Source organism: Bactrocera latifrons, unplaced genomic scaffold, assembly GCF_001853355.1.
Source record: "Bactrocera latifrons isolate USDA-ARS-PBARC rearing strain unplaced genomic scaffold, ASM185335v1 scaffold_84, whole genome shotgun sequence".
In the NCBI taxonomy this organism is placed as follows: domain Eukaryota; kingdom Metazoa; phylum Arthropoda; class Insecta; order Diptera; family Tephritidae; genus Bactrocera; species Bactrocera latifrons.
The window spans coordinates 249095-268360 of NW_017537534.1; the positions used below are offsets into that span (position 1 = coordinate 249095).

Here is a 19266-nt window from a genome sequence, read left to right on the forward strand (position 1 = left end):
TGGATTTCAAGGATAATATTGTAATAGAGAGTTCCCATTACTCCCATCTTCGAAATTTCATTAAGATATCTCAATTAATTAAAAATATATCACAAAACAATATCTTTAAATTACGATGGATCCAAAATATGAATTTTTTAAGAAGATATACAAATACTTTCTAACATGACTGTGCCACATACACCCATCATTCGCTCAGTTAGTCAGCGCTCACTCATTTCGAAGCACTCACTCATTCGCTCTTACTCACGCCTGATGCCAAGTAAATTTGAGACCATGATTCGACTATAAAACCGCTATAAATATTAAGACACGCGTTCACTATGTTACACACACACATGCAAACATTTGTATGTTGAGTATCTACACTTCTGCTACAAAAATAACAAAAACAAACATGTTATAATTAAATTCAAACAACGCATATTTCAGAAACTCTGGCAAGTGGCGGGGTCTAAAGAAATGGAAGACAACAAATAAATGCTTATCATCGTCACAATGACGTCTGTGGCATCCAATTCGCAAGCATGCTATGTGTGTATGCGTTAAAGTGGTATGCATTTATTTTGCACACTTTAAGACGGCCAAAACAAAGTTATATGTACATTTGTATATACATACTATGTTTGTAAATATTTACAGGTTAGCACTGAGTAGGAAATTGGCCAAAACAATTCACAAATGCGTGGAAGTAAACGAAAAGAAATTGCGTATCCAATAAATGGCAAACAATTCGCGGGTTTTGAAATGGAAAATAATACTTGTTAAATTTGGTCAACTTTCATGTCTCAGCTCACGTATTTACATATGTATATACATAACTATGTATGTCTTGTACAGATAAATGCATGTGTACGCATGTGGACTGATAATATTTTTTCGTAATTTTTTGCACTTGCTCTGCTCAGCGCGGGGAGGATTGTAAATGTTTTGGTAAACAAAAAACATTCCGATAAAGCCAAATTGGGAACGCACAGGCCAAGATATAGAGGACACGCGCGGTCTTCGAAATATCTTTATCTACAATTCGACGTTGAACAAGTGTGAGCATAAAAGTACAATAACAAAGCATTAAGATAAATTCGAACTGTTAAACACCATATGTGTGTACGAGGTGTGTTCAAAAAGTATCGCGAATTTTTTGTTTTTTCAAAAATTATTTATTTATTCATGAAATTCTATTTTGGCCCCTTCAAAGTAATCCCCATGATATATTATACACTTGTGCCAACGGTTTTTCCAATCTTCGAAGCACTTCAAAAAATATATTTTTTTTTTCTTCTTCAGCTCCTCCTTCGTATGCCACAGTCAACATTCGAAATGCATCCGCGCACTTAATTTCGTTTTTCACACAAAATTTGATACAGGTTCTTTGATCCATTTTTTTGAATAGGTTAAAATCGAAGTCGATCCAAAACACGTGCAAGCAAAGCAGCTGTTAACAAATAAATGAGCATTCAAAATGGCCGAGCTTGTCGGCATAAGTGAGAGACATGAGTACCAACATAATGCCACAAAAAATTCGAAATTCGAATATAGGTAATCCGCGAAAATTCAAAATTCCCGATACTTTTTGAACACACCTCGTACATGGGTACATTGTCATACATACATATATGTATGTATCCCCGAATGAAGAAGAAAGCATAAAATTCAGATTTCCCACGTGTTGTGCTCTCTTGATTGGAAGAGAGCTAAGCACTACAGATGCGGTCTTTTAAGGCCTACATATGTATTTAGGCTTGTAACTACTAGAGTACAAAACGCCACTTAAAATGTCCCAGAAGATTTTTCAATGCGGACTACGTGACATATGCTCACCGCTTCTTAAGCATGTCTACAACAACAAGTTTTAAGTATTTATGGACAACTTTATGACAATAGCATTAGCATACTCGCACTCGCAGTACTTGCTGTTGGATGTTTTTTAAACCAACCCAAAAGAGAGTGTTAATAAACTCACACGCGCCATTTTTTCATTTCGATAAACATTGCGTTAAATTGTCGGAAATAGTCGGCTGCTAAGTTCCCTTCGCGATGTTGGCTTCGATTTTTGTAACAACTGACTAAAGCAATAAATTATTAATACTTACTTTACTTACGAATTCCGCTTGATAACTCTGTTTTAGTAGTAGTTGTAAAGTTAACGAGTATGAAAAATAGCGAATCGAAGAGAGCTTAAATATCTTAATTGAAATCTTTCCTTTATGTTTTGTATCTGACCGCTATTAGTGAACAGCAATAATATCCTATAGTATAAAATTGAGTATTTTGATTTTTTCTAGTCTAGCTTTATTAAGATAATATTTTTGGAAAGCTAATAGTTCTTTTGCTATTTACATTAGAGACTTTATTCACCAAAACAATATCATCAAAATCGGGTTTTTTTATCTCGAGTTGTAAGTAGTGAATCTAACCCGACTGTTTTATATTTCTTGCTCTCTTAGCCAGATGCTCAAATCATTCGACAGCGTAGGCTTTATTAAACAAATTGCTTTTTATCGTCCAGTTTGTATGGCATACTAGTCCTAAATCGGTAGTTCAGGAGTTGCATATACCTTTTTGAGAAGAGGACGTGTGTAAAATTCGAGATGTCGAATACAGACGGGCTAATACGCGTTTATACTGACGGGCATGGCTATATCGAGTCAACTAGTCATGCTGATCATTTATACATGTACATATACATATGTATTTTATAAAGCCGCCTACGTTTCCTTTTGAGTGTGACAAACGTCGTGTCAAACTTAAAATAACACACTTCCTTTAGCTTTTTCCAGAGCCATAGTATCCTTCTACTTTAATTATGTTCAGGGTATAATATATTACATAAAATAAAACCGCTCAGTTAAAGTAGAAGGATACTATGGCCCTGAAAAAAGCTAAAGTAAAATTTATTGTTTAAGCATCTATACCTTGTGTTACTCAAACAGCCAACTATAGCGCCTCCTAGCTAAAAATCGACAATAGCGAGCCGGTTCGCTCTTATTGAGCGAGTTTTTATAGCACATAAATGTAGGTATGTGCATTTTTCTGAGGCCTGTTATCAGATAGCTATTGCTGTTGTTGCTATAACTTCGTTCTGTGGTTTGTATTTATTTTATTTACTTATGTTATTATTATTAATGCTTTTATTTTTATACTTGATTTGCAATTTGTTATGACTTTTGTTGGTGTTGTTGCCGGGGGAGGCTTTCGCGCTGGCAGTCTAGTTCTTGGCGTTATTACCTTAATAAGTTTAAAAATATTTACATACATACATGTATATGTAAATGAATACAAGTGTATATGTATGTGTGCATTGAATTGTTGCGATCTCCAACCGCCGCCTTCCATTTGCTTCGGCAGCCACAGTGGACAACCAGTTGGTTGTTGAGCCAGCCAGCCAGCTAGCCAGCTCGCAACGACTCCTGCAGCCGCTACGTGCGATTCTGAATTTCAGTTGAAGTTTTGCTCTTCATCGATTCGCATCGTCTGCCATCTCCACTGGAGCTCATTCATTTCGTCGTTCGATTGCATTTGCATTGCCGCTTGATTTCAGTCTGTTGGCCATAAGAAAGAAATTTTGCAACACAACAACAACAACGTTTATCTTTGTAAAATAAAATAACAAACACATATTAATTATCGAAAATTTAGTGTTGGAACAACTCATCGACGATTTTAAAGGGTTAACAGCCAGACTGACAGCAGCATTTTTATTAGCAATTTTTTGCTGAATTTGTAATTTTCGTGTATTTCCAAAACTGTACGTGTAATTGTAATAAAAACAAGAACAATGACCAACATCAGGGTAAGTGGAGCGAGTATTTGAAAAAACTTGAATAAATAAGTGAAACGTCGCAAAATGGCGAAGTTAATTTTTATACCTGCTTCTTCAATTTTTTAATTTTATTTATAAATGTTTTGGGTAAATAACTGCAGTTAATTATAGCTTAAGATAAAATTGAAATAAAACGAAAACTTTGGAAACTGTAACGCCACTGCTTTAGCGCTTAGTATAGTTCGTGACGAGCCTCCTGTGGATTCGCAAGTATGCATGTACATACACACACTCACAGCCTTGCAGTGCGAGTGAAATGAATTCTGAAGTGCCTTGTGACTTTTCTCTACAGCCGTCTAGCGCAGACATTTGTTGAGTTTACATTTATAAGTAACTAAGCTGTGTATATTGTCTACATTGTAATTCTCGGTGCTTTAGGCTGGCGGACAGACAAAAGCCGCATGGAGCTAGCAAGTTGTTACATAAGCAGTAAAGAAGAAGAATATTCATAGTGATAGCAGTGAGCCACGGATGGAATTTGTTGAAGAGTAAATATTATACGTTTGTGGCTTCAAATTTTAAAATTTTACATTTTACAACAAAACATGGAAATTTTATTTTTATGTGCACACATACATATGTTTTCTGTTTTGTTCTTTGCCGTGGTGTCAGGTGACACCTAGCCGCCCCTTTATTGAATTGCAAGCCATAATTAATTGTTATTGCTCATTCATTGTGGATGTTTCCTTATAAGCATGTATGTATGTTCCCTTAATTAAATATTGCAATTACTTACATGTGCATATTATTAATGCTGTGACAAACATATGTACATACTTTTGTATATACATAGGTTTGTGATTACTTTTCATGCTCTTGAGTATAAATGCAGTTCGTGTTTCACGCATTTGATTTGTTATGTTAAAAATATCGCATGACATAAAATTGGGGCGCTTGAAGTTTTCGCTTGTGCAACAATCAGTTTTAGTTTATATAGTATATTTACACTTGTCAATGAAACTTATCTATGTTAGAAATGTTTATTTTAATTTCCAAATAAATTCCGGCAGACATCAACTAGATAATTATATTGGCAATGAATTAATATAAAATCACCGGGAGATATATTTGCAGTGATTTTTATTGCTAATATGTAGTAGTAAAAATTCGTCTTTACCTTATCTACTAATAGAAATAGAATTTATGTTTTTCCAATATAGTTTTTGAAATTCTATAACATTGGAAAATCTTTAGTTATAAGGAGAATTGTTATAAAGGAAATGTGTGTTAAAAGCAGTGCAGTCACGTGCTCTCGAAATTTTCCCTCGTACGATTGTCGCCACCAAGCCGATTGCCACGATTACAGTATGCACTATGTCTATGTCCGTCAACTCGATTACATCATTTTACTGTAAATGATAATTTTTATTACTATTATCTATCATTCATAAATATTCATTTTGTGATATTAGTAAAAACACGATAGCAAAATGAAATAATGCCACTTAAAACAAAAATTAATAAACTAAACAAAAATAAAATTAAATATGAAAAAAAAAACAAAGGTTAACTACGGCCAATACGCAGCAGTAATACTCTAAATTTCTTTGCATGGCATGTACTACATATATTCGATCTGAACAATAGCAATGCCTTAGACAATAATATGTGCCAAATTCCGTTAGGATATCCCGTGAAAGCTTAAACTTTTAGTAGTCCGATATCGTTGGTTCCGACAAGTGAGCAGTTTCTTGGGGAGAACAAAAAGTTTCGAAATTTCAAATGGATATCTCAAAGAATGAGGCACTATGCAGGCGGACGAACATTTCTAAATTTCTCAGCTCATCACACTGATCATTTACAGATGTATGTACTTATGCTACATATGTACGTACATATATATTTTATACGGTCTCCCTTTCGTTTTGAAATTCAGAGAAAACAAATAAATGAAATATAATAATAGCCCCTCTCGCATACCTTCCATTGTGATCCGCATTCTGGTGTTAATAAAGGGAAAAGTTGTAATTTATTTTTCAGCGCTGCTTATCTTTCGATAAAAGTATTAAATTCCTTCGAAGAAACTCGGTTATTTCAATGCATTCCAAAAGTCATATCTTTTTAGTCGTGTATACACAGACAACATAAATTGGCCTCATCAACCATTTCTCCTCAGTTTTTGTTAAAAGTTTTCTCCTACTGTTGCGCTCCATTCACTCCCGCAACAACGCAAGCGGCATAGCTGATGAATAGCATTCGATGCACACATATGCATGCTTATGTATGTATGTACTTATATGCTTGCATTAACTGCCGGTTTACATGTTTTTTGCAATAAATTAGTGTTGCATTTACCTGTCTGTTAAGATAATTCCTACTCATGCATGCACAGTGGTGATCACAAAAATAGCACACTTATTGACCCAAAAGAGAAGGTTAAAATATTTATATAAACAATTTATATAGGATTTTTTCAATATGTTTGTGTATATAAATATATATATTTTATATATGTACATATATAAATAATTAAAATTTTTTAAACTTAATTTCATAGTATTAACTTCATAGAAAAATATTCAAACTTATTCAAATTTATGTTGTGTACTATATATGTAAATAAGATCATTTGTTTTTTTCTAAAATCTTAAAATTATAAAAACACGCTAGAACCATATTTAGCAATTTGTATTTCACCACGCCGAATTTTCCAAAATACAAAATCATTGATTAATTTTAAAATTAGCCAATGTGTATTTACATATGTATGTACATATGTTACATTTCTTTGCTTCGGTGGTTTCATTGTACATGCACGAAGATCTTCCGATTTATCGAAAACGAATGCATATGCATAATATGTGGATAGGAAAAACTTGTTTGTTCGGTTTTTGTTTTTGTTATGGTTTTTAAGGGGCGCGTCACGAAATAAATAAACGCATTTGAAGACATGAGGAACGATAGCTTTTAATGCCAAAAGCTACATACGAGTGTGTTCGCATTCGCATTGCATGGATGTATTTATGTACGAATATGTTATGTGCATGAATGTGACGAATTTCCGAAACATATTTGCTTGTACGTACATATGTCCAACTAAATATGTACATATACATATATAATTCTCTATAAATGAGCACACAAAGTACTAAATTTTGAGTATTACCTAAAATTACCTATTTTGTGTATTATATAAAAAGATTCTAAAAATTACAGGGTAAACCTTAAGTGTGTTCGTTGCAAATCATTCAGTGATGTTCCATTTACACTTGACAAAATGCTGTTATTTATACAAAATAGCAAAATGGAGAGCATTCTGTGTAGAAAAACTTAAAAAATCTGCTATAAAAAATATGCTCATAAAACTAGTTAACCAAAAAAAAGATGATCAAAGAAAACTGCTTAAAATTTGTATAATTAAAACATAATTTCGATTGCGGGTTGCGATTATCAAATTGAACATTCACACTTTTAAGATTCTTGATCAAATAAAAATTCGTAGCAGTGTTTGTCCACACTGAATTTGTTTGACATTGAGCGGAAATGGAAACCTTATTATCTTCTTAGTATGTATTGTAAGGTTATTTCAAACTGAATTGGCAAGCGAAACCAAAATAGAAGTAATAAAATTATGATAAGATTAGAAAGCTACTGGGTACTCGAAGCTCTTCGCACTCGAAGCTGAATCGGATAAGAGCACCGCATGTAAAAGAAGAGATTAGATAAAATAAAGATTACAATTTTTTAAAGAATAAAATCTTTCCAGAATTTTGTGAAACGATTAGTTAAGTCAAGCTTTTTCTCCCATACATATATTTACATATGTATGTATATACCTTGTACATCAAACAGAGTAGAAAATAATGTGATGAATTCTAAGTCAAAATATAGTTCAATTATAAAATACCGACAAGTTGACAAATTATCCGGCCGTTGGATATGACATTACAAAATATGCCAGTACATAGTTAGAGTCTGGGCATACGAATTCAATTCCATTCGATTTTAAATGAACCTCCATATGCATGTATAAATATATTCTGCATGATTAAGCACTAGCTTTGTATTCGGTTTTAACTCAGTTTTTTTTTTATTGTTTTCTTAATCAATGTGATTACGTCTGATTTAAAAATCGTCGAGTCAAGTAATTAGCGATCGTTAATGTGACATTTTTAGCGACAATGTTCATATTTAGACTACGGCTGAACAAACATTCCTAGTTCTTTGCTAGGGATGTCAGTTTTAATCTCATTAAAAAATGCATATATGGTATAACAAAAAAAGTTGCGAAATGATTCAATATTTGTTATTCTAAGAAATCTTAATTGGATTAATTATATTTGATATCTTTTATATTTTGGTATCTTATTAACACTTAGTTTCTTTATTTTGCTTCGAGCCCGAAATATATTTGTTAAAATAAATCTATTTCACTGAAATGAGATGTGTGTTATATTAACTTAACTAACTGGGTCAAATATATATATATATGAGGTAAATATTACCAAGAATATTGGAAATCAGTATATTAGGGATATGAGGTTTAGACCAATGTTTATAGCGATTCCATCCATAATCATCGCTAAACCACATTATTTTCAAGAAAATTTCATTAAAATATCACACATAACAAACAAAAAAGTCCGAAATCATTATATCGTGTATATGGAGGCTAAATTAAGGTCTGAACTGCTTGCACTTGCAACGTACATATGACATTACTCAGAATATGTTTCTACGCAATTTTTAAAGAATATCCGAACATAAAGTTTGGCGAATTGCTGAATGACGAATATCATATGTAAGTATGATGTATAAGTTAGCTGGAATTGTACGTAGACCAATTTATACATTCTAGCCTTTAAGATATAATATATGCAGTATTATTAACAGATATACAGATATATACGGCCAATACATAATAATACATACAAAAGACAAACGAAAATTTAAAATTATTATTTTCTGTAATATTTGGAGGCTACAGGTAATATAAAGTATTTCCATGTTTGCCACAAAAGTATATTTTTATCAAAAAAATATTGCCTTCGGATCTCATGTCATGTCTCATGATGTCTAACCAATTGATAGGAGATTAGGATTTAACAGGAGGATGGAGTCATGTGTAGAAGTGAGGAAAGTTCTCTGATCGCCATTCACTTGGGAGTGGCCAGAACCGATTCTTTTACATATGACTCAAGCAGCTCACGACTTCCGGTCCCTGACCAAGTATCCTCTGGGTAGCCTAAGAACATCCGTTTGAAGGCGAGCTTAAGTGAGAAGGCGAAACATCCCCTGCATAGGGTTCTGCGCTGGGTTTGGGACCCGCCACGTAAAAAAACACCCCCAATGAAAAAGCAACAACAGCCTCGGATGAGAGACCCCMCTTTTGATGACGACCATGGCAAACGAAATAAGGACTACGAATTGAGGGGACGAATTGGATGGGACAAGGACAGAGACGAGTAGGTCCTTGTGGCATTTACTACAGTGGCCATATAAAGAAGCGCAAGTTTGGTGTGGGATTCGTGGTGGGATTCACGCCGGTGAATGAACGTCTAGCCACAATCCGCATCAAAGCGAGGTTCTTCAACATATCGCTGATTTGCGCCCGCTGATTTGCAGACAGAAAAAGAAAGAGACCGAAATGCGTGAGTACGAAGAGCTTGATAAACTGCCCGACAGGGGTAATGCTCGAAAATTCTACGAAAAAATGCAGCGGCTTACAGAAGGTTTCAAGACCGGAGCATACTCTTGTAGAACCCCCAAATGTGATCTAGTCACCGATGCCCAGAGCATACTTAAATTATGGAGGGAACACTTCTCCAGCCTGCTGAATGGCCAACGCCAGGAAAAGGCGAACCCGATGCCCCAATCGATGACGATGGAGCAGACGTTCCATTGCCCGACCAGGAAGAAGTTCGAATAGCAATTACCCGCCTGAAGAACAACAAAGCGGCGGGGCCGATGACTTGCCGGCCGAGCTATTCAAACACGGCGGCGAAGAACTGATAAGGAGCCTGCATCAGCTTCTTTGTAGTATATGGTCGGACACAAGCATGCCCACGATTGGGTTTTAAGTGTGCTCTGCCCAATTCACAAAAAGGGAGACCCCACAATCTGCGGTTCTATCGAGCGTATGGTGTGAAAGATTAAAACCCACCGTCAACAAACTGATTGGTCCTTATAAATGTGGCTTTAGACGTGGCAAATCAACAACCGACCAGATATTCACCATGGGCCAAATCTTGGAAAAGACCAGTGAAAGGATAATCGACACTCACCACCTCTTCGTCGATTTCAAAGCTGCTTTCGACAGCACGAAAAGGAGCTGCCTTTATGGCGCGATGTCTGAATTTGGTATCGCCGCAAAGCTTATACGGCTGACTGGACAAGGAAGCAACACAAATGGGTCTGGCAGTGAACGAGGGCAAGACGAAATATCTCCTGTCATCAAACAAACAGTCGTCGCACTCGCTACTTGGCACTCATGTCACTGTTGACAGTCATAGCTTTGAAGTTGTAGATAAATTCTTCTATCTTGGAACCAGCGTAAACCACCAACAATGTCAGCCTAGAAATCCAACGCAGGATAACTCTTGCCAACAGGTGCTACTTCGGACTGAGTAGGCAATTGATAAGCAAAGTCCTCTCTCGACAAACAAAAACCAAACTATAAGTCACTCATAATTTCCGTCCTGCTATATGGTGCAGAGGCTTGGACGATGTCAACAACGGATGAGTCGACGTTGCGAGTTTTCGAGAGAAAAGTTCTGCGAAAGATTTATGCTTTGCGCGTTGACCACGGCGAATATCGCATCCGATGGAAGGATGAGCTGTACGAGATATACGACGACATTGACATAGTTCAGGGAATTAAAAGACAGCGGCTACGCTGGCTAGGTCATGTTGTCCAGATGGACGAAAACACTCCAGCTCTGAAAGTATTCGACGCAGTACCCGCCGGGAGAAGGACCTGTCTTCACTTGGAATATCTAATTGGCGCCACGTAGTGAAAAGAAGAAACGACTGGCGCGCGGTTGTTAACTCGGCTATAATCGCGTAAGCGGTGACTACTTCAATCAAGAAGAAGAGAAGAATTGATCGATAATTGATTTGTATACAGCGAAAAAATCAGATATAATTTAAAATTGTGTTGTATAGAAAGTTCGCTTGGTTGTCGTCCGAAGAAACCTTCAATATTGTTGTAAGTGTTATTCGTTTTCATGGAGTGGGGATAGATTTTATAATCTCGCAGGAAATTTAATTTAATACAAGTTATTTTTAAAATATGAATATTCTTCATGCTTTGTATTAGGTTGTCAAAAAAGTCTTGCGGCATTTTTTATTTATTTTTTATTTTTATTTTATAACGGTTTGATGACTCATGCCCTACTCTTGACCGGTGCTACGGCTGCTACTTTGCCGGTCTCTTTGTTTCAGCGATTTTATCGCAATTTTCGACGGCAGGCCTTCCGGAGCGTGGCGCATCTTCGACCACCTCTACACCAAAACGGAAACGGTGAAACCATCGTTGACCGGTGGAAATGGAAACTGTATCGGGTCCATAAACTGCACAAATTTTATTGGCGGCTTGAGATGGATTTATGCCTTTATCGTAGTAATACTGTAAAATATGCCGTATTTTCTCTTTATTTTGCTCCATGTTTGCGACGCTATAACTCACGAACGACTTAAAAGAAATGACACGATGTGACGAATAAAACTAGGACTTTGCGCTCTCAGCGCCAACTAGCGAAAATACCGCAAGATCTTTTTGACAACCTAATATTACCATAAATTTTTTATATTATTTTCCAATTTTAATGTGCTTGCCCTCAAAATTTCTCTTGATCCGCCACTGATGTATCAGAATCACTCAATTCAATATTAGTATACCTCCGTGGAGATTTAGCCGAGTTGAGCATTCCTTTGACGTTTTTTTTCTAAAAAAAAAACATAAAAATACTTCTGCAATATTTGTACTAATTCTTCTTTACTTTAAGAGCGATGAGTGTTCTCACATATATGTTAATTTGAGATATTTATATAAAAGATAAATATTGGGAACCGCATTGTTGATAATCAAATAATCAAACAAAGAAATTAATACTATTTTATTACTGAATATACTACGGCTCTCAAAATTGTATGAATAACTTGAGAACTGATTATTCGAATATTCGGTTTGTAACTGTTCGTATGAACATTAACCGATTCGTTCTACTGCGACTATTCGAATATATAAATGAATAAAAAAAATGAAATTTGTTTGAAAACCAAGCATCCTTGATTTTTGCTTGTTTTAAATTTTTGAAAATACCAATTGTGCGCAAAAAGTGTAAGACTTTTTAATTTCGTGCGAAACCCATTCGACGGTTTTTTCTAGGTTAGTATGACTGTCGGGAACATCTGTAAAAACATCGCATCAAAATATTCATAATTTTTTTCGGAAAACAGCATCGCGTTAACGTTCGTGAAACAATGCTTTCCCACTACTAGGATGTCATGAAAAATATCAGGGATTTATCTCTGAAACATATTATTACTGCCCAAAAGCCTTAGATCTATGCATGCTTGCGACCAGGAAGCAGACGATCAATACCGATAACGAATATTATTATTCGAATACTCGTAATGGAAGTAATTTATTTGTTATTTTTTTATTTATAGAAAGCTGCTTCTTCTCTGCAAAAGCTATTTGTTTGCGGCGCCTTGAAATATGGCCAACCTGGTCATTCCATTCTCGCAAATTCTGGTAATGGTTATGCGAAATTCTGGTGCCGCGCCACAACCACCGAAAAACTGCCCCTTGTGATAGCCACACGTTATAATATCCCCTTTCTGCTGAACAAACCTGGTGTTGGCAACTATGTGTTGGGGGAGATTTATGAGGTGGATGACAAGATGCTGACATCACTGGATAACCTGGAAGATTGCCAAGATGTGTTCACACGGGAGGTGCATGACATGAACATCGGGGTTGGAGAAGGGTGAGTTGGTGGAGAATTCTCAAATTTTTTGATTTTTACAATTTTTCTTATTTTTCTCTCTGATGTCTCCTCAGCACCGTGCCCTGTTGGGTGTATTTACTGCAAAAGTATCCCGAAAAGCTGCTTTCTCTGGAATATTTGTCAAGTTATCAAAACAGTGCTGCTCACCCCTATGTCATGCGTAATCGTCGCACACACAAGCACCCCCCTCAGGAGGACCTTGCCTATACAGCTGCCTAAATTCTTATTAACCCTATGGATAGCGGTAGTCATTGACCTATTTATTACTAGCAACAGATAATTGGTCAACTGTGTGATTAGCATTTACTTACTGTGAACTTGTATTGAATGGGAGGCTTGCACTGTTTCCTCGGTTTCAGTTTTGAGAAATGGAGTGCGGCTTATAAAAATTCTAATGTCGATATTAGCTGAACTATTTTAGACTTTAAATGTAGACATATAACATATAACATATACATACAAATATACTTTTATGTTTAATCAATATCTGATCTATATAATATTGCCTAAACCCAACTTAAAATGGATTCTTTGAGAAAGCGTAATAATGTCAATTAGTGCATGTTATAAATCAGTAATTTTAAGAATTTCTGTGAATAAAACATTTGATAAGAAGGACTGTATGTATAAATTATTCCTAATTAATCTCGTTCTTTTTTTCATTTACGAGGTGATTCTAAATAGTCTCCATTTTGTGTTTAGGTTTTGTTCACCTAACGATTGTACGTTTCACCTAAAACAAATCGATATAGATATAGGGTTATGTAAGTATATCAGGATGTTCAGGATGACGAGACGAGTTGAAATCCGGGTGACTGTCTGTCTGTTCGTCCGTCCGTCTAAAAATTGAGATACTACTAGGCACACAATTAATACATACAACTCTAATTTGACACAGGGGTTCGTATTAGGATTTGGCACTTATGAATATACAATTTTAAAAAAATCGATTTCTACAAAACTATGTCACAGTACAAAAATGGACGAACCCGGGCAACAACCACACCAACTTTCCATATAACACAATTTTAAATTCCATTTGATTCTTTCGCTTTATAAATTGAGATAGAATTAATATAACGGCATAAAACTTTGCACGAATAGTGGTTTCAATTATTCCACCTTATGACCAAAAATTAAGCTAAACTGTTCAGCTTCAATGAGTCAAAAATTTATTGAATCGGGTCCATATTCCCGTTACCTATTATAAAGATTCTCGAACTTCTGGGTGACTACATCCAAATATATGCGTTATCTCAATGAAAATGAGAGCGTGTGTTTAACTCATAACAGTGTAACTTTGCCTGAAATGGATAAAATTGGCCGAAAACATGATCTAGCTTTCCTATAACTAATATCAGGATTTTCGAACATACTTTACCTTGGTAAAACCGAGGGCGCATTTTATTAGTCTGTTTCATGTTATTGATTTGTTGTATTGGCAAAAATAGACAAAATCGAATCAACAATACCCTCAACTTCCATAGACTTCTTAAAATGATTTTCGTTATTCTAACAAGTTTTATGTCAAATATATCGGTCAATGAATATTATTTCAAGATAAAATTGTTTCAAAATATGGTATACTCGAGATACCTGAGAAATTTCTAAATTAATACAATCAGATCATATCTTGGTCTTAACCTGACATCCATAATACAATGAATTCCGTTCTTTTGATTGACATTTTCCACACAAACTCAATATACTTATTTTAAATTTAGCCTTCTCTGTCGAGGTAATGTCCCATAACTCATTTGAGGATATTTTTAGCTGACGCAAACTAGAATATAGCAATAAAATGCAATCCAAGTTTATGATCTTCAATATAAGTCAAGAGTGTGTATAAAAAATTTGATCGTAATTTCTTCAAGATTTCATGTTTTAATATAAATTGTGCAAGACTATCAAATGAATTCGGCTTGAGGTAAATACGATATCGGTGATGCACAAGGTCACTTTCGCATTGTCAGCTCTGTATCACACTTATGGGTTAATATTTCGCGTTGCCATATGCAAGGGACAAGAGTTGACGGTCTAATAAAATGGAAATATTTAAAATAAGTAGTCACATCAAAGGCAGAAAATAAGCCAAATGTTACAAAGATATTTTTAATATCATCAATTTAAATGCATGTGCTCTTAAATATGTGTATAAATATTCCCGTTTACTTCAGCTATTGCGGAAACAATTTGTGACAGTTTTTGTTATTATTTACCTCCGGGCACGATTTGTTACACCTCAATCACTTGTTATCAATTTACTCCAATCGCTCGGATAACTTTTATTAGCTCTTTAATACCTGATCAGTACGTTAGTGACGTTATGTCTGCAAAAATGTCTGGCAATTTAATAAAAGTATTCGTCTACGGGACACTTAAACGGGGTGAACCTAATCACCATTGGCTAACGCGGTCCGAAAATGGCCACTCACGTTTTCTGTGTGAAGCGCAAACGGTGATAAAGTTTCCACTCGTCATAGGCACACGCTACAACATTCCATTTTTACTCAACAAACCTGGAGTTGGTCATAATGTTCACGGGGAAGTCTATGAGGTAGACGACATAATGTTCGCAAATCTAGATGTGCTGGAGGATTACCCCAATTACTATGACCGAGAAATACAGCAAATAAAAACTGAGAATAATGAGTAAGTACTTATTTCCAAAGTATTAACTAAAAATAAATAATATTGTTTATATTGCAGACATATTGTTTGTTGGCTGTATTTGATCAAACAATTTCCGGAGAAGCTATTGTCCAAGCGTTACCTAGAAAAGTATAATAACTCAAAGGAACTTGCGTACTGTGAAAGGTCAGAAAGGTTGCCTGAAGTAAAAGCTAAAGACGATATGACCTATTGAGTTATAACTGTTGCTGTTGCGATCTTTTATAGTATCTTAGTGATTATAGTCTTTATTTTATGGATGACAACTATATTGATATTATGATTGTACTTAATTTTTGCAGTTATTTGGACAGCTCCAAGCAAGATATGTATGTACAGGATGAGTTGAATCACGATAAAGATGAGACCAACTGAAAATGTGAAAGATAAAAAGTGATATAAAAAATAGAACAATTCTTTGTTAGCAGTTGACTTCATTTATATTTTATTTCATTTCTTTTTATAGTATTCCCTTATTTACTTATTATAGCATTTTGGGAATTGTTTGGTTGTTGGATTCTAATCTGTCCCTACCACTATTTATGTATAATTTCTATTGTGAAGCGGCAGTTTTCGGACAATTATGAAAAGTGGCGGCACGTCACGTACCACAATTCCGTACTCCAATTTAAAAAGTATAAAAAGTGCGAAAATAAACCACTCTGAGAAAGTTACAAAAAATATAGATACAAAGCGTATAATACATACAATAAGACCGACTTCTAAATCCTGTTCTTCAGAAAACATATAGCAAAAAAATAATAATCCAAATAGAAGTGACACTGAATTGGCGGCATTCGCTTTCTAGCTGTCATCCTCGTCCAGCGACTGGAATCGATTCGCCATGGTAACGGGCGCCAAAATAGGTTCATGGATGCGCTGCACCCTACCTCCGTGTCGAACCTCTTCAAAAGCTGGTTCATTCTTTTTCTTGCGTTGTTCTTCAGGGCGAGCAGCACTCAACGAGGGGAAGTATTCTGCATTTGTAATATCGGGCGCCGCACGGTTACGAGGCTTTAGACGTGGTCCAGGCGCCGCTCCAGCTTGCTAAACACAATAGGTCAATATTTGTAAACAAAGTATTTTTAAATAACTGACGTGGCAAATATTAACATAAATATCGAAACTTTTTCTTTCAACTTACAGCAGCTCGTAATGCAGGTGTTATATAAAGTTTTGACGTGGGTTTTTCAATCTCCATTGGAATTTGAGTCACCTCTTCGGCGGGAACAACTTTTCTCCAAGGACCGCCTCCACTTCGTTTCGAGGAATTAGTTTCAGGATTGACATTGCCATCACTGTCCACATCATCTTCTTCACCTTCTCCTTGGCTTTCCTCGTCATCATCATTCAAAGTCAATTGACCGATTTTGAGACCAGTATAATCTTTTCGCTGTTCTTGCTCAAAATCATCCCATTCCTCTTCCGGCGCCTAAAAATAAAGAAGAACTTTTGTAGTATTTATACGCTAATATATTTGTATTCGCCACTTACCTGCTCCACTACTTCAGTTGGCTCTTCAACAACACCAGGTGTGATTGTTGGTGCAGGTATGGTAGCTTCTACCTTTTTTGACTTGGCGGTCGTAGCTGCCTCCTTTTCTAGATTTTTTACCAACTCCTCAGCAGTTAAAAACTTGGGCTTGGCCTTGGACTTTTTCTTGTCCTTCTTAGCAAAAAAATCGTCCAAATCCGCCATTATGTTGTTTTTGTGCACTTGCAAACGCCAAAGCAGTCGCTGCCTCCGTCAACTGTATACAATTTAATGAAATTCAAAAATAAAGTTCACTCAACGATAGATTTTGCAAAACAGCATGCGTGCAATGCATTGCTTACCACTTGCGACCTTACAAAAGAAGGAATTTGCTTTAAAGTTGACATCTACCAAACACAACGAGTCAACTCGAAACGATTTGGCGAAAGTAACGAGTAGCGATTGGATAAATATACACAGTATTGCATTTTGTAAGGCTTAGGAGAACTCAACGCGTATAAGGGTGATCTGAAATTTTTAATTGATATTTCATAAAATATTGAGTTAACAAATAAAAATAAATATTTTTATTTTTTTAAGCATTACCTTTATATACGTCTGCATAAGAATTTTTTAGTAGTCTTAAGAATTGATATGATAAATAGTATTCTATCGTAAAAGATATATTATAATTTGCAAAAGGTCATATCATCAGATGGACTGATGAAATAAGGGCATTTTCAGTTTTCGTATGCAACTTACCGTGCGATTCTGTACTGTGATACAGTCCCAAGTCTCTAAATTTGAGATTTTAAGTTAGAGACAAATTTTTGAGAGGGTTTTGCTATTCTGTAAGTGTTAGTCTCAATATCTATTACATTTCATTATTCAGAGATGTTTTTACACTTGAATGAAAATAAATATGTCGATAACAAACATTAAATTTTCTATACCATAGTCAAAAAACATAATTATCAATAAAAATAAAAATATATGTTGACTTTGATTCATAATATTTATCAAATTTATGTAAAATTGATTTATTTTTAACCTTTTCGATTTTGAGTTGCTTACAAAATATAAAAAAACGACAATCGGTTAATATTTATGGTGATCTCTATTCAGTATATTCAAAATGGCAGACAAGAGTTCTTTTTGGTTTTGTGACTTGCTAACAACCAGGTCTCAAATTTGAGGCAATATTTTGAGACTAAAGCTAGAGACTGTTTAGTGAATAGTAACTAGTTACAAATTGAGACTTTACCTCAAAATGTCTCAAATAGAGACTCGAGACTGGTTACAGAATCCCACTATTAAATGTATTAGTAATTTGTATACTCTCTCGACCCAACTGTTGTTTGAATCACCTAAAACCGAAGACGACTTCAAAATCGAGTGACTCTGTTTTCGTCCGTCTGCCCGCACAAGCGTTAAATGCCTATCAGCAAAATTTTCTGATATTATGAAAATGGGTGAAATCGGCATAAAACCGCGTCAACCGAATAATATGATTATGTTGAAAATGTCAGCAGAGTCATAAAAATCACACCCGAGATGGTGGTTCATAGGAGATGGTGTAAAAATTTGTGTATCTTGATGAAGCTTAGAACACATGTAATGGACGTATCTCCTAGACCACCAAAGCTACAATAGCCAAATTCGATTAGGACAATTCTTATAAAAACAATTACCGACACTGTAAAAATGGATGAAATCGAACTCCGCGCACTCTGCAAAGCTAAACACACCAGACACACTAAATGGTAAGAAAGGTTTTTATAAAAATTGGAAATGCACACTATAAGGTAAAATCAAATTTCTCAAGACCTACTCGACCGTTCTGAACCAAATTCGGTAATATTCGAAAATGGGCATCGGACTGTGTTCATCGTTCAATGTGTGAGATGCATAATTGAAACTTTGGGATAATCTTTTCCTGACAATGGTATGTTCGTGTGTCGAAAATGGGTTGATTCATGTCAATGCTCCCATATACCCACCACAACGATTTTCGAACTTCCAAGTGACCTTATATCACTTATATCGGCTAACATTTGAGTTAGAGAGAGTGTGTGAGAGAGAGAGTGTGTTTTACTCATAGCAGTGGGCATTAATTGGACAAAATTGACCTAGCCCTCATATAACAAATATATAACATCTGGGTGATTTTACTCCATTTGATTGGTAATGGTATGTGAGATACCGTAATAAAAATCAACATTTTATTAGTATATGGCATATTCATGGGATGTTGTATTGGTAAAAATATATAAAATCGGGCTCCTACCACCCCCCTACTCCCACTTACTACAAATGTATAATGATTTTCATTTTTCTAACAAACAT

General features: G+C 35.3%; 3 protein-coding genes across 4 annotated transcripts; 2 read left to right on the forward strand and 1 right to left on the reverse strand.

Annotated features, from left to right (window-relative positions):
- The first annotated feature begins 3367 nt into the window (after positions 1–3367).
- LOC108977128 (troponin C-akin-1 protein) lies at positions 3368–13422 on the forward strand. Its single transcript, XM_018946680.1, has 3 exons — positions 3368–3793; positions 12437–12756; positions 12831–13422. The coding sequence occupies exons 1-3, from the start codon at positions 3779–3781 to the stop codon at positions 12994–12996; spliced, it is 501 nt and encodes a 166-aa protein (XP_018802225.1). The 5' UTR covers positions 3368–3778; the 3' UTR covers positions 12997–13422.
- A 1409-nt stretch (positions 13423–14831) lies between these two features.
- LOC108977094 (putative gamma-glutamylcyclotransferase CG2811) lies at positions 14832–15879 on the forward strand. The gene is made up of 3 exons (XM_018946600.1): positions 14832–15429; positions 15487–15594; positions 15750–15879. The coding sequence occupies exons 1-3, from the start codon at positions 15104–15106 to the stop codon at positions 15820–15822; spliced, it is 507 nt and encodes a 168-aa protein (XP_018802145.1). The 5' UTR covers positions 14832–15103; the 3' UTR covers positions 15823–15879.
- A 26-nt stretch (positions 15880–15905) lies between these two features.
- On the reverse strand, positions 15906–17369 carry LOC108977093 (protein CDV3 homolog). Of its 2 annotated transcripts, XM_018946599.1 has the most exons (4): positions 17283–17369; positions 16942–17197; positions 16592–16879; positions 15906–16494 (listed from the first exon to the last, which is right to left on the reverse strand). In XM_018946599.1, exons 2-4 carry the CDS (start codon positions 17143–17145, stop codon positions 16252–16254), a joined length of 735 nt encoding a protein of 244 aa, XP_018802144.1. In that variant the 5' UTR covers positions 17146–17197; positions 17283–17369; the 3' UTR covers positions 15906–16251. The 2 variants fall into 2 exon arrangements, with proteins under 2 accessions (XP_018802144.1, XP_018802143.1); XM_018946598.1 differs by lacking the exon at positions 17283–17369 and having other exon boundaries at positions 16942–17272.
- Positions 17370–19266: the final 1897 nt, after the last annotated feature.

Coding starts and splice junctions, on each gene's coding strand:
- LOC108977093 (XM_018946599.1), bottom strand. CDS start 17,145: ATGGCGGATTTGGACGATTTTTTTGCTAAGAAGGACAAGAAAAAGTCC. Junction 16,880..16,941: donor CAACTGAAGTAGTGGAGCAG/GTAAGTGGCGAA, acceptor CTTTATTTTTAG/GCGCCGGAAGAGGAATGGGA. Junction 16,495..16,591: donor CACCTGCATTACGAGCTGCT/GTAAGTTGAAAG, acceptor TATTGTGTTTAG/CAAGCTGGAGCGGCGCCTGG.
- LOC108977128 (XM_018946680.1), top strand. Junction 12,757..12,830: donor AACATCGGGGTTGGAGAAGG/GTGAGTTGGTGG, acceptor ATGTCTCCTCAG/CACCGTGCCCTGTTGGGTGT.
- LOC108977094 (XM_018946600.1), top strand. CDS start 15,104: ATGTCTGCAAAAATGTCTGGCAATTTAATAAAAGTATTCGTCTACGGG. Junction 15,430..15,486: donor ATAAAAACTGAGAATAATGA/GTAAGTACTTAT, acceptor TTTATATTGCAG/ACATATTGTTTGTTGGCTGT. Junction 15,595..15,749: donor GAACTTGCGTACTGTGAAAG/GTCAGAAAGGTT, acceptor TAATTTTTGCAG/TTATTTGGACAGCTCCAAGC.